The following is a 15,719-nucleotide window of genomic DNA, read 5'->3' on the forward strand; positions in this document are numbered from 1 at the left end:
CGGAGTTCGATATACCTGGATTGGAGGCGGAAAAAGTTGACTGGATTCAGGAACTCGCTACCGAGCACGCTCGTGGAGTGCGTGCTAGAGATTCTCCAGTCGAGTGCGCTCAGCCAAGTTGGCCAGGCGCACCTCCTCCAAGGCCCGGGCCTCGGGGGTTTCTCCAACGATAGGAGTGTGAAGTGCATCCATGTTACAGCGGCGAAGCTCTTCCCTCTGCTGCGAAGAGAGGGGCTCGGGGCGGTACTCCTCGTGGACACGCGACGGATCGCCTCTGCCATCACCATCGTCGTCGCGGGGGAAGCCAGGAGGACTGCGCGGTCCGTTGACCATCAGGACTTCCGTCGCGGGGTCACTGCTGTCGCACTCGGATGCGGTCTCAACGGAGCCAGTCGAACAGGCCGTAGAGAGTTTCGTCGGGCTCGATTGCCGCGACTTGGGGGGTGGCCGACTGGCGATCCACCGCGTGCCTCACTCACCGCTGGAGCCTCGACCGACCGGAACGCTTGTGCCGGCGGGCAGCAGGAAGTGAAGACGCCACCGGAGCCGACCGATACTGGGTCGACGGCTGCCGCAGGAGGACGCCGCGGACGCACGCGCGAAAGTGCGTTGCCCCGCGGACGAGGAGCACCTCGACGTCAAGTGGAGCTTCTTGGAGCCAAGCGGAGTCGTCGGCGACGAACACGAGCGCGCCGAGACGGATCTCGCGGCCCTCGGCCAATCCTCCGCCTGAAACCATGCTGATGGGGATCGGAAAAATTGCAACTTCTCCAACAAGTCGCTAAGACACCTGCCCCAAGGTGGGCGCCAACTGTCGTGGTTCTAAGTCTGACAGTAGAATCGGGGTAGGTATGCAGAGGTAAGATCCTAGCTATGGAGAAGCTGTACGCACGAGTTTTACGAGTTCAGGCCCTTCTCGGAGGAAGTAACAGTCCTACGTCTCGGAGCCCGGAGGTGGTCGACTGGATTATATGCGCGTGTGTTACAGGGGGTGCGAACCCTTGTGCATGTGGAGGGGGTGGCTTATATAGAGTGCGCCAGGACCCCGGCCAACCCATGTTACAAGGGATTTAAGGTACATTAAGAGCGGGGCGTTACTGGTAACGTCCGTAATAAAGTGTTACAAATGGCTATTAAGTCTAGGAGTTAATGCTCGACCGTTGCTGTGTAGAGTGACTTTAGGTCTTCTGTCCGTCGAGTGTTTCTTGTTACGGTCGAGTGATCTTGAATCCTCCGAGTGGAAATGTTTCTGGTCGAGTGGGTGATGGTACCCCTCGAATGCTTCTGGCTTTAGAGTGATGTCCTTGGGGAGGGTATTTAGGTCAGGCCTGCGACCCTACCCTAGGTACATGTCCTCATCACAAGGCAGTTGCTGATGCGACTGCTGAGATCATATGGGCACAGTCCCCATTGAGAGAGTTGAGAGTCTCTCCAGCTCATCCTCCATTTCTTTAGTGTGACAACATCGGTGCTACATATCTTTCATCTAATCCGGTGTTCCATGCTCGGACGAAACACATCGAGGTTGACTATCACTTTGTTCGGGAATGCGTTGCATAGAAGCTACTCTGTATCAAGTTCATCTCATCAAAAGATCAACTTGCTGACATCTTCACGAAGCCTCTTGCACAACCACAGTTTGTAGGCTGTAGGCGCAATCTTAACTTGCTTTGTACTTCAGGCCATAGTTAAGATTGAGGGAGGGTGTTAGATTGTATATACTTAGAATTTGTATACACCTTGTGTTGTACCCTTTGGTACCTCTATATAATGAGATAGTCACACCCCATTTAGGGTGTCGAGCAGTTTCCCAAAACATACATCTTACAAGTAGATGATGGGAGTGAGATGAGCCAGGTCACTTGGAGAAAAACGTTTACTTAGCTACCCGCCCCCTCGGGCCAATGCCGGAGGTGAGGCCACAGTCCAGAACGTGCCACAACACGTGGACACCGACACACCAGCAGGCAGCCTGCAGGCAAGGAAGGCAGGGAGTCGCTGAAAGATGCGAGATGACCAGCTTGCCGCCACCAATTATGTTAAGTAGGAGAGCAGAGCAACGCCACCACCAATAACCGCCTCGCAACGGGACCACAACCCCCATCCTTCCTTAGAACGACGCCTCCAGGGAGGGCCGAGACGCTAGAGCGTCGCCGCTGTTCGGCCAAGGCTTTCACCCGGTTGCAGGAAAGGGGAGGGCGACCATGGAATCGAAGCTCAACACTCCCTCAAGAGGGAGCACGACACTGGAGCGCCGCCGACGTCGAGGTCGATGTGAAGGGTTTCCCGGGTTCCGAAGAGCCCACCACCCCACCCTTAATAACCAGAGCCGCGACCAAATCGGCGAGGGAGGACCACGTCAAGGAGGAAGGAGGCCGGGGAGCAGACCATAAGAGGCCATCAAAGCCACCCACTGCCGCAACAAACCCTCACCGCCTAGGCTGTCGGAAGGGACGACCAGCACCTGCGAGCATGCTACCTCTTGAGCACTGTGTTGGTTTTCCCTTGAAGTGGAAAGGGTGATGCAGCAAAGTAGCGTAAGTATTTCCCTCAGTTTTTGAGAACCAAGGTATCAATCCAGTAGGAGGCCGCGCACGAGTCCCTCGCACCTACACAAACAAATAAAACCTCGCAACCAACGCAATAAAGGGGTTGTCAATCCCTTCACGGTCACTTACGAGAGTGAGATCTGATAGATATGATAAGATAATATTTTTGGTATTTTTATGATAAAGATGCAAAGTAAAGAAAGCAAAAATAAAAACGGCGCCAGAAATAGCTTGTTGTCGGGAGATTAAATATGATGGAAAATAGACCCGGGGGCCATAGGTTTCACTAGTGGCTTCTCTCAAGAGTATAAGTATTACGGTGGGTGAACAAATTACTGTTGAGCAATTGACAGGATTGAGCATAGTTATGAGAATATCTAGGTATGATCATGTATATAGGCATCACGTCCGAGACAAGTAGACCGACTCCTGCCTGCATCTACTACTATTACTCCACACATCGACCGCTATCCAGCATGCATCTAGAGTATTAAGTTCATAAGAACAGAGTAACACTTTAAGTAAGATGACATGATGTAGAGGGATAAACTCATGCAATATGATATAAACCCCATCTTGTTATCCTCGATGGCAACAATACAATACGTGCTTTGCTGCCCCTACTATCACTGGGAAAGGACACCGCAAGATTGAACCCAAAGCTAAGCACTTCTCCCATTGCAATAAAGATCAATCTAGTAGGCCAAACCAAACTGATAATTCGAAGAGACTTGCAAAGATAACCAATCATACATAAAAGAATTCCGAGAAGATTCAAATATTGTTCACAGATAAACTTGATCATAAACCCACAATTCATCGGTCTCAACAAACACACTGCAAAAGAAGATTACATCGAATAGATCTCCACAAAAGAGGGGGAGAACATTGTATTGAGATCCAAAAAGAGAGAAGAAGCCATCTAGCTAATAACTATGGACCCGAAGGTCTGAAGTAAACTACTCACACATCATCGGAGAGGCTATGGTGTTGATGTAGAAGCCCTCCGTGATCGATGCCCCCTCCGGCGGAGTTCCGGAAAAGGCCCCAAGATGGGATCTCACGGGTACAGAAGGTTGCGGCGGTGGAATTAGGTTTTTGGCTCCGTATCTGGTAGTTTGGGGGTACGTAGGTATATATAGGAGGAAGAAGTACGTCGGTGGAGCAACGTGGGGCCCACGAGGGTGAAGGGGCGCCCAGGGGGTAGGCGCGCCCCCCTACCTCGTGCCCTCCTGGTTGATGTCTTGACGTAGGGTCTAAGTCCTCTGGATCACGTTCGTTCCGAAAATCACGTTCCCGAAGGTTTCATTCCGTTTGGACTCCGTTTGATATTCTTTTTCTGCGAAACTCTGAAATAGGCAAAAAACAGCAATTCTGGGCTAGGCCTCCGGTTAATAGGTTAGTCCCAAAAATAATATAAAAGTGTATAATAAAGCCTATTAATGTCCAAAACAGAATATAATATAGCATGGAACAATAAAAAATTATAGATACGTTGGAGACGTATCAGAGCACCATCCACTAGAGAGAGCGAAGCCGCTGTCTCCATCGAGGGCCGCCGCCCTGGCTTCGAGAGCCCTTGCACCGGTGCAAGGCAACATATCTTTTACGGAGTTAACGGACGGACACCGGTGGAGGTTCAGGATTGGACAATAAAAGGGGCGCACCCCCATGAAATTCACGGGGGAGATTTACTTAGAAAAGATCTGCAAAATGCGTGTAGAAGTTTGTGGATGTAGTGCTATTGAGTGAAGGGGGCTCATGACGAAATCCAGAGGGGGTTAGTGGGTGGTTAGTGAACGGACTCAAGATGAAATTCGGAGGGGTGTTACTGGGAGGTTAGTGACTGGACAAGCGCGTAGGGGGCTTCGTAGAAAAATCCTCTATGAGATTTTGGTTAAGTTAACACCATTGTTGCACGTAAACCTTCCTATAAAGGTTGGTGGACATGTTCAATCATTTATGAAAAGAAAACCTGTCCGTAAATTAATTTTAACCTAAAGGAGTCGTCAGAACTGATTGTGCAAAATTCTTGAGACTAGATTGATCATCTAGTCAGCGTCATTCGGATTTAGCCTCCTTTAAGCAAGCACTACTGTATACACCCTTAGTCCTAAAATATAAGATCATTTTTTACACTATGTACACTAATATAGTGTAAAAAATGATCTTATATTTTACGGCGGAGGGAGTAGTATTTAGTACGTGTGACCCTGTGAGTCGTGTTAAGCGCAAGATCTGATGGTCAATTGACGCGTGCCAGATCTCCTAGGGTGCCTAATTTCAATGTCCTTGATTTTTTTAGAGGTTAAGGAAAATGGCTAATTTGTGTGAGGACCAATACGTGATTAGGTGGCTAGGAAAGTGGTTGCATCCTAAACCAGTAAGGATTCAATATCAGATGTTATTTGAGTTGTGAGAGAAAGGGAAAAATAAAATGCATTAAAAATCTGAAAAAAATTAACATGGATTTGTCCTATCCTATAAATTTTCTTTAGCCGTAATTGACTTTGTCCATCGGAATTTGTGCCAAAAGATGCCTAATTAACTTTTCTGTTTATAATATATCTATATGTTTATAGGGTAAACATTTGTACATAATGGTACTTCCTCCGATCCAAATTAACTGACGCTATTTTAGTATAACTTTCGTACAAAGTTATAATACTAAAGTAGCCTCAATTAATATGAATCGGAGGGAGTACATGATTTGCAATAAAATGGTCATATAAACTTATATTCCAAGTTTCCCTAAAACTTGTAGTATGGTTTAAGCACTTCTATGCTATCGAAATTCGTAAACAGACTAAACCTGAAAGGAACTACTTTAGGAACATGAGGAGTGTCAAACACAACAAGCTAGAGCATGAATCTTATCATTTCACAAAGTCAGACAAGCAGACGTGCGGAAATGTAGATAAGTAAGTACAAGGGAATACATATGTGTATACCCAACAAAGCAAGAACGACACAAAGTCAAGGAAAAGAAAGCATTGAAGCTTTGGTGGTAGCTTTCTAGAGAGGCAATAATTCTGATTGTGAACAACATTAAATTCTTGAATATACATAGTCAACTAGAAAAAGACTGCTCGTAAATCAGTTTGATTCACATATAATCATGTTCTAAAAAAAAGATTCACATATTATCATGAGTTGAGGAAGCACACAATTTTGAGTGATGTGGATATCCAAGGGGAGCAATAATTATCAGAATGATTTATTCCCATGATTGAGTAGTGTTAAATCATAAGCTATGCATATCAGACATAAAAATGATTAATACATATTTATTTATTACACCCCTTAGTTTTTTCGATCATAATTGCTAGTACTTGTTCCATACTAATTGTAACTTGATAGATGGTTGTATTTTTTGCGTATGTACGAGAATACCATGAATGGAAGTCAAGTTGAATTTTGTTTCCGTGTACAAATTATACGTTCAGTGTTAAGAAACAAAGCTTCCGACTAAGCATGTACATGTCATACATTGACATGGTTGTAGCGCATATGATGTCGCATTGGAATTATCTCAAGGAAATAAAAACAATGATATACACAATTAGTCTTGATGTCAATTGGCCACTTTCATGTTTGGAAAATTTTATTTATCAAAATCAACCGACAGTAGTTTCTGCACATGTAAGTTCCATTTCATTTCATTTCATTTTCCTTTTTATACACATTGTTAAAGTAATGAAAATTACCACACAACTATTCTTCTACGGTTTCCGGGTAAAAAAAAAGTTCCATTTCATGGAAGTTTGTCATCAACTTTGCAAATATACTTTTTATCAAACTTAATAGTTGTCCTCTGTATCTACTTTCATATACATAACTTTAGATGTAAAGAGGAAACTTTGAAAAATTGCACATAAGACAACCGCCATCCATCGGCGAGATCCGAGCCGCCATCTCCACACGCGGCCGCCGCCCCGGCTTCTGGAGCCCCCTGCGACGGGGCAGGGCAGTCGAGCCTCACCGCCACCTTCATCGGAGGCCTCACAACAAGGCTGACATAGGCGACGGCGGGGGGGGGGGGGGGGGGGGGGGGAGGGCTCGAGGCGCTATGTTCCGGTCGCCCATGAGGGGCGACGCGTGTGTCGGCGTTCTGGGAACGGGGGTACCCAGGCCCGCCTGCCTGCGGCCCAGCACATGACTTCACTGATGGCCTGACGTGGGCCAACTCCAGAGCTTCACGAGCAAGACCCTCGCGAGGCCCCCCCGCCTCGCAAGGCGAACGACATCAAGACCTCTCGAAGAGCGGCCTCCCGAGAGGCGGATATCTCTATGCAGGCATCCCACCTCGTGAGGCTCGCGGTGACGTGAGCCATGACGACCAAGGCCAGGAGGGTGCCAGCGGGCGCAGGCCAGGACAGTTTCTACTTCTGTGCTAAGGAGGCAAGGACAAGCACGAGTTTCCGAGGAATTCCCAAAGGTTTCCATTCCGGTGCAACAAGACCAAGACCACGGGCTCGGCAGGACGGAGGTCATCACCGAGCCCACAGCTGCGTCACGACCAGAAGCTTTGCAGGCGAAGACCACCTTTAGTCAGGATAGGGTGTACTCCTGCCCCCCTTCAAAATTGGCCGCTGCGGTATCCCTTCCCGCCTAAGCTATGAGGGAAGAGGGCCAAGGCCACTATAAGTATAGGCTAGTCTCCACCGTAGAGAGGGGTCGAAACCTCCGATCCCTAGTCTGATCCTGAGCTCTCCCGAGGCAGCTCATCCGCTGTACTAGTTCATCCTCAACCTCCTCGCGAGGCAACCCACCACAAAGTAGGAGTAAAAAAATAAGAGAAGTTTAAAAATTCTGAAATTTTAGGATATGAAACTTAGTCAACCATTTTACTCACATGTGAAGTTTCGTGATGTATTGACACACATGATATTCTTAGTGAAGAAAGTACAACTGGGGCCATAATATTCATGAAACGGTATTTTTTATTATAGTTTTGGTTTTGTCATTGCCCAGATTATCGCCGATGTGATTTCTTTGTGAAACTTCATACGCGAGTACACCAATTGACTATATATATTAAAAAACAGATTTATTTATTCTAGTATTTTTAAAATATACTATTCATAAGGGCACGCGTGAAACCATGCTCATCAAATCCGTGTCCAGCTAGTTATGCATTATTATATGATGCAATAATAACTCAGATGATGTCGTGCATGGTACGTAAAGAGCATTGCTATGCGTACGATTATTTCCATACGATTTTCATACGGCACTGTCAGAGCAAGCCGCTGCCCACCACCCGATCAGGAATCGTACAAAATCGTATATCCAAGCGTCGTACGTGCAGCAATTTCGGTACGTAAATTAGCTGGGACGTCAATTGGAGTTGTTGAGCAGCAACGAGACCTAATACTTGGAGAGATAAATAAAGTACTCCAGGGAATTTAACACGTACTGTTGGTATGGTAGTGATATTTCCGTACTTTGAAATGAAACTTCATGGTGATTTGAATCTTATCTAGTATTCCCTCTGTCCTAAAATGTAGGACGTTTTTTCGCATTCTGGTAGTATGGAAAAACATCTTACATTTTGAGACGGAGGGAGTACTACCTTTATCCGGGATGATTAGTCCCCTCATATCATGAGTCATATTGACCATACATTTAACTATTATTAGTAAAATATATAAGTTCATTCCAAACTACTACATCCGTCCGGATTTATTAGTTCCCATTGTATTTTTGGACAACTTGGACAATTGATTTAGCTATCAAAATGTAAGTTATATACCACAAAAATAGTATCATTGGAAACCTCTTTCAAATATGAATCAAACAATAAAATTTAATGACATACAACTTATATTTTATAGTTACATCTACGTTCGGGACAAAATATAAAGGGGATTAATAAATCAGGACGGATGTAGTACATTCAAAGAAGAATCCAACACTATAATTTGTTGTGACATGCATTAACATCTTACTAGCCAAACATGTGGTCGAAGTTTGACCGGAAATACTATGTGGACTAGTAAACCCAAAAGGAGGTAGTAGAGAGTAGTAGGCAGGAACATTTCGACCTGGTTGACAGTGGATAAAGTTGAATAAATTCGAAGCATTTTAGTAGGCGAGGGATGAGCTGATGCTGTTCATGATTCCCTCACATAAAAAGACGATCACATGGGTAGGAAATGAAGAAAGGAAAAGAAGATGGGTGATTAACACCACAGCACATGCGAGATCCGATTAGGTTATTTGGCGTCATGTACGTATGTCGGTGAGACCTTATCCTGCTGCTATGAATACTGTTGAGATGAGATGGAAGAAATCCAGATCCACCAACCGATAAGATAATTGCGGTATCTTATCATATCACGGCTCGGCTCAGCGCACGAAACTTCCCACGCGAACCGAGCCGCTACTCGTTTTTACTGCTGTACTCCGTTGGGATAGAAAAAGGTGCGGAAAAGCCGTTGGGTTGAGATAAAAATAACTTGCGTTCCACGCACATCCCCATATTGGCGTGGCTGGCCATGTGACTGATGCAAGTCGCCACAAAATAAGCACGCAAGCTGAACAAAAGTGTGTTATTAGTAAAAAAAAAAGAGAGGTGGTTTTGCCGGTCGCCGTCTTCGCGCCGGCCAAGCCAGAAAAACGCATGCCTGGCCACCACGCCACGCCGCTCCAAACTCAACCGGAGCGGAACGGATCTCCATAAAATCATCCACATCGTCAATCACATGGTGACCCACCGCCGCGCGGCTGTCAAAAGAAAGAAAACAAGCAAGCACTTCTTTTTAACGCCCGCCCGCCCGTCAGTGGTTCCCCGAACGAACCCGATCGCTCGCACCAGACGAACGAGACGAGACGAGACGAGGAGGAGGAGGAGGCACGGAGCTCCTTGTGTTTGGGTTTGCCCTTTGCGTTGCCCCACCCCCACCGGGCCACAGGACGAAACCAACGCCACAACAACTCACACCCCCTTCGCCCGCGAGTTGCTCAGTCGCAGCGAGCCGGGCCACAAGACACGAGCGTTCCGGTTCAGGTTGGGGTTGGGGTTGCGCTCCCTCGTTTCATCGTCGATCCGCCCGACCCGCCACACCGGCCCGGGGACAGACAGAGATCTCTCCCTCGCGCGCGCGTGCCGGCGGTGACAAATGCGGCTTGATTCGCCGGCGGACCAGCGGCGGTGAGCGATGCAGCCGGACCAGCACCAGCAGCAGCAGCGGAGGAAGGTGAGACCGTGCGCCACGCCAGGGGTTGCTGTTTGTTGCGGGGTGGTTGGCTGCCTTTCGGTGCCCGTGTGGGTTGTTGGCGCTTCGAGATCGGTCGGTTCGTCCGGCGGGTTGGATGAACCTACCTCGCCTCGGGGGAGGATTCTTTTTTCTTTTTGATTTGATGAGGAGGGGGCACTGGGCTCGTGGGATCCGGGGGGTTCCGCCGCGCACGCCCGTCAGAATTATCTCTTGCCATTGGTGTCCTGCAACTTCTCTTCTCCTTCCGTCGACAATTCCTTCCTTCCGTATAAGTTGAGGTTGTTGATTTCAGCTTCGCAGTCTAGCTGAATTCTTTTCTTCCATTTCTTATCGCGAAAAAGGGATCCTTTTCACTCCTGTCTCTGGATCACAATTCACCTCAATTATTAACACAAGGTTCTCTGTTGGATTTCCCTAGTGGGTGCTTTCCTGAAATCTTCTTCTGCGGTTGGGCTGCGTCTTTTCTTGCTTTGTCCCTCTATAAAGGAAATGGTATTCTTTTCTAACTTTTCCATTCCATGCTAGTAGTTGAGTACTCGTTGCTTCGTAAAGGATTACTGAGGCCTTTTCAACTCCTGTAATCTACACCAGGGGAAAGAAAAAAAAAGGGTGATTCAGATGCAACCTAAGAGGTGCCACAAACGCAAATGCGGTATTAGATTCGCTGAGTAGATATGTTTATCTCAACTCAACCCAAATCTGTGGTCTTCTTACCGTCTTTTTTCTTGCAAAAAGTTATAGCCAATCATCTTAATTGTCTCAGTGGATTAGGTTAGGTTGTCATATTCTGTGCCCACTTGGAAGGCATATTGATATTGATATAGATGGTTTTATGCCCAAGAACACATCCTTAAATAGTCATTCTTGGGCCCTTTGTGCTCGATAAGCGCTGTTTTCCTCATTGCTGGAGGCCAAGGAGTTTTGCATCGGACAGGGAGTTGTAGCTACCGTCTTTGCGCACCGTGATCCAGAAGCTTACGGAATCCAACTTTTTGTGCTGTATACAACTCTGTGAGTCAGTTGGATGCAGATTACAAGTCTGCTGTTTCAGTGGTCTGTTCGGTATGAAGTGGCCTTTATACAAAATTTGACTGTTGTATTGAGGAATTTTTTTGGGCGGTGGAAAACCTGGGTTTAACTTCTTTTTGTCCTTTAAGTTGTTTCATTGAGAGCCTATGTGGCTAGTATGTATTATCACCTGGGGTTTATCCAAAGGATGAGCCGAACCTTTTCTGGTCCTTTACTAAGTTTATTTGCTGGCAGGCTGGGCCATCTGACATTGAGCTCAATGCTTGAGGCAGATATTACTCAGTAAATTGGGCCTTCTTTTCTGTATGCGTGTCTTTTGTTTCAGTTGTGGAAAGGTTCTCCATTGCGCAGTATTAACTCTGTTTTTTTCCACTTCTCTCAGGGTTCATCGGAGATGGACTTCTTCAGTGAATATGGCGATGCTAATAGATACAAAATTCAGGAAGTCATCGGTAAAGGGAGTTACGGTGTCGTTTGTTCAGCTATTGACCAACATACTGGCGACAAGGTGGCAATCAAGAAAATACACAATATCTTTGAGCATTTATCTGATGCTGCTCGGATCCTCCGTGAGATCAAATTACTCCGCCTATTGAGACATCCTGATATAGTTGAGATCAGGCATATAATGTTGCCTCCGTCAAGGAGGGATTTCAAGGATATTTATGTCGTCTTTGAGCTGATGGATACAGACCTCCACCAAGTCATCAAGGCCAATGATGACTTAACCAAAGAACACCATCAGTTCTTTCTCTATCAGATGCTTCGTGCACTGAAATATATTCATACCGGTATGCTACTTTTTTCAAATTGAGATCTGAGTTAGTATGCAGTTCTCTATTGTCGTCCTATAATCTTTTTTGAATATCCAGGAGTAGGTATTTTATCCATACCCTATCTGTAGTTCGCTGCTGATGCTTTGCTCCGCTCCATGTGGAGCATACACAATTTGGAGAAATGCACTCACACATAAAATTCACTCTAGTGCCAAAGTTAAAAAGGCACTAGGCGTTAATTGTGCGTTTTGCAACCGCCTTGTGCTTTTCTGAGCAAACCATACACTTAAGCGCAACTATACGCACATTAACCACAATTAAGCGCTAGGCATTTTGCTATCGCCTAGAGCCTAGGCGTGCTTAAGCACCCGCCTTAGGCGCGCCTTTTTTAACCAAGTGCTAACCCAATAACCATGGCCGCCATATTTTAGAGAAAATTGTCCTTTGTCCCACATTAGTTATGTTCTTGTTGATCATTTGTCTTCTGATGATTTTGATATTTGGCCTTTCATTGACCTGAAAAATATCTCCCACTTTGTTTCATGCTTTTTGTTGCGAAATGTACACTTCTTTGTATTTACCTTTAATGTCATCATGATTATTTTCCACTATCCATTGTTGAGCTACTAACATTATCAGCTTCAAAAATCATCCATTTCCAATTTAAAATGCATGTTCATTTACCATTGTCTGTGACCTGACCAATATTTATATGATTGCAGCTAATGTTTATCATCGTGATTTGAAGCCAAAGAATATATTGGCAAATGCTAACTGTAAACTCAAAATATGTGATTTTGGGCTAGCACGAGTGGCATTCAATGACACTCCCACGACTGTATTTTGGACGGTATGTAAATTTTGGTAGACTAGAATCACATCCTGTGTTATTTGCCAAATTAGATTTGTATTCAAAGGTAGTCTTTTGGCACTTAATTTTTATCTTCTATTCATCATTGTTTGCAGGATTATGTTGCTACTAGATGGTATAGGGCTCCTGAGCTTTGTGGATCTTTCTTTACTAAGGTAACTAGTCTGCACATCTCTGTTGTGTTTGCTAGGATATCTTGTGCGCTACTGTCCACATAAACATGCCTCATGCAATTGCTGGGCAGGCTACGCTGTTTAATACCACATTATTCTTGCGCACATAGTAATAAAAGAAGATAAATCAGTGTCACAACTCACAACCTATACAAGGTTTCACTATGGTGTTCCATGTAGTCTACAGCTGTGCTGTACATATATATATATATATATATATATATATATATATATATATATATATATATATATATATATATATATATATATATATATAGATGAAATGAGACCAAATTCAAGGTTCATATGACTACTAGATTCTACGTAGTCAGCTGGTCTTGCTAATAAAATGACAATGCAAACCCTTCTAGAGCCTACTGTTTTCACAACTACGGAGTATATGCTACTCCCTCCGTCCCAGTGTAGTGTCAAAAACGCTCTTATATTATGGGATGGAGGGAGTAGTTATCATTAATACCTGATCTTTCACTCCTTAAAAGGCTCTGATGTTGAATTCAGGATGCTAAATTGGTTGTTCTATGCAGTATTCACCAGCTATTGACATATGGAGTATTGGTTGCATTTTTGCGGAGATTTTAACTGGGAAACCTTTGTTTCCTGGTAAAAATGTAGTTCACCAGTTGGATTTAATGACTGATCTCTTGGGTACGCCGTCACTGGATACTGTTTCCAGGGTACGCTTTTCCATTCATGATTCATGATCCAAAGTAAGGTATCCATAAATGTCAAGCATCCTAATCCCTTTGCAACTACAGATCCGGAATGAGAAGGCAAGGAGGTACTTGAGTAGTATGAGGAAAAAACAACCGGTATGTTTTTCTGAGAGGTTCCCCAAAGCAGATCCTGCTGCACTCAAACTTATGCAGCGGCTTTTAGCATTTGACCCCAAGGATAGACCAACGGCAGAAGAGGCAAGTGTTTCTAGATAAAACTTAAGATTCAAAAACAGGTGTTAAAAACTCTGTTATCTAACAATGTTTATGTGCACATCATAATCAGGCGTTAGCTGATCCATATTTTAAAGGCCTTGGGAAGGTAGAGAGAGAACCATCCTGCCAGCCAATATCGAAATTTGAGTTTGAGTTTGAACGGAAAAAGGTGACAAAAGAGGACGTAAAGGAACTTATATTCCGTGAGATATTGGAGTATCATCCTCAACTTCTCAAGGATTACATGAATGGAACTGAAAAAACGAACTTCCTATATCCTAGGTTTTTTACCATAAGATCTCGATTTTTTCCCCATTAAATGCCAATTTTCATAACTGATCCGTTCTTGGTTCCTATGTTATTATGAAGTGCTGTAGACAATTTCCGAAGGCAATTTGCTAACTTGGAGGAAAATGGAGGGAAGGGAGGGGCAATCGTTCCATCGGACAGGAAGCATGTTTCACTCCCCAGGTACCCACTGCAAGATTTTACCAATAGTATATGCTTTTATGTTCTGCTTTTTGTTAAAACTAAGATGCCATTAAATTAAATAAATAGCTCATGTGTGCATGGTTAAAATATAGTTCTTTGGTGATCTCATGGTACTATGGAATCGCTTTACATGACAAAAGATGGTCAGGTAGTCAGGAATTTCAGTTCAAGTTTGATGATTTGGCATGATAATTTCAGAGACTGTCACTCAACTTTGCTTGCTGACATTTAGTTTGCATTTGACAGGACTACTACAGTTCATTCTACACCAATTCCTCCAAAAGATCAGAAGTCTTCCCAAGTTCCCCAAAGGATTCCAACAGGTAGTAGTTTCTCCTAAGTAGAAGTCTAGTGTTCTATTTTCTTCAGATGGCACCAATATGACATGTATATATCCTTTGCTGCAAAATTTGCAGGTAGACCAGGAAGAGTGGTTGGCCCGGTAATACCATTTGAGAATTCATGTGCTATGGATCCTTACAGTCAACGAAGGGTGGCGAGGAATCCAGTACTTCCTGCAGCTGCTACCAATGTATCAGCATACGCATACCACCGAAAGTCAGACAGTTCAGAGAGAGAGTTACAGCAGGAGCTTGAAAAAGACCGCATGCAGTACCAGCCGATGCAGCGTTTCATGGATGCCAAGATGGTCTCCCCTGACTTGAGGTCTACCTCCTATTACATGCCAAAGGGTGTCCCAAAAGCCGATGTAGCAGAAAGGACTGGTTTGCAGCCAAACATGATGCAGGGAATTGCCCCGTTTAATGGCATTGCTGCAGTTGGAGGTAGCTACAATAAGGCCAGTGCTGTTCAGTATGGAGTTTCAAGGATGTACTAAGTGATCTAGTGCAATGACCACTTCCAAAATGCTTGGCTTAGCTGAAGTAATAACATGGAAGAATCGAAGTACTTACTGAGTTGCCTTATGGGCTGAAGGTTCAGACAGTGGATCGATGATCTTCGATCGAGGAGGAAGTTGATGTCTCATGAAGAACAAAAAAAATAAGATTATGCAAAGACAACATCCTGCCTGTTGATCTAGCTGCCAAGGAAAGAATGACATCTGGTAATTTGCTGCTAAGGGGAAAAGCCGAAGTTGGGGGTACAAGATGATTGAGGTCTATGTACTTTGAAAGAACGGAAACATATCGGAATAATGGAAATGGTGAACTTCTGTACATAAATAACTTGATTTTTCTTTGTATTACTGTCGGCGAGAGCTGTCAGTTTTGCTCCATATTCATGTGGCAATGTGATTTATTTTTCTGGGTTTGAAGCACTTCTGCAGTTATGCTTCTGTAGGAGTTCAGCGTTGTAATAGTTCGGAGTATGTTTAGATCTGTAATAGAATAACAAGACCAAACTTCAGTAAGATAGAATGGTAATGAACTGCTAGTTTTGGGGGCTGTTGGCTCAACCGTGGTACTTATTAAACCAGGGTTGATGTAGAGGAACAGTAGAAACATAAAATAGCAAGGTACTGCTCATTTCCAAATTAACTGAATGTCTAGCCTTGTCATAAAAGTTTGACCAAGTCAATATATCAACGTTTGCAAGACCACACTACATTCATCATAAAATATACTTGGTATCTGTTCACAAATATAAGATGTTTTAGATATTTTAATTGGACTACGTACGAACTAAAATGAGTGA

General features: G+C 44.5%; 1 protein-coding gene across 6 annotated transcripts; it reads left to right on the plus strand.

Moving 5' to 3' along the window:
* The first annotated feature begins 9,202 nt into the window (after positions 1-9,202).
* On the plus strand, positions 9,203-15,452 carry LOC109781564 (mitogen-activated protein kinase 8). 6 transcript variants are annotated; one of them, XM_020340152.4, is made up of 11 exons: positions 9,231-9,751; positions 11,184-11,592; positions 12,300-12,427; positions 12,544-12,603; positions 13,167-13,316; positions 13,398-13,553; positions 13,642-13,853; positions 13,941-14,042; positions 14,156-14,211; positions 14,310-14,386; positions 14,480-15,452. In XM_020340152.4, the coding sequence occupies exons 1-11, from the start codon at positions 9,713-9,715 to the stop codon at positions 14,507-14,509; spliced, it is 1,419 nt and encodes a 472-aa protein (XP_020195741.1). In that variant the 5' UTR covers positions 9,231-9,712; the 3' UTR covers positions 14,510-15,452. The 6 variants fall into 6 exon arrangements, with proteins under 6 accessions (XP_020195738.1, XP_020195741.1, XP_073366653.1 ...); XM_020340149.4 differs by lacking the exon at positions 14,156-14,211 and having other exon boundaries at positions 9,203-9,751; XM_073510552.1 differs by lacking the exons at positions 9,231-9,751; positions 14,156-14,211 and adding an exon at positions 10,032-10,050.
* The last annotated feature ends 267 nt before the right edge of the window (positions 15,453-15,719 follow it).

This window comes from Aegilops tauschii, chromosome 3 (assembly GCF_002575655.3).
Source record: "Aegilops tauschii subsp. strangulata cultivar AL8/78 chromosome 3, Aet v6.0, whole genome shotgun sequence".
Taxonomy (NCBI): Eukaryota; Viridiplantae; Streptophyta; class Magnoliopsida; order Poales; family Poaceae; genus Aegilops; species Aegilops tauschii.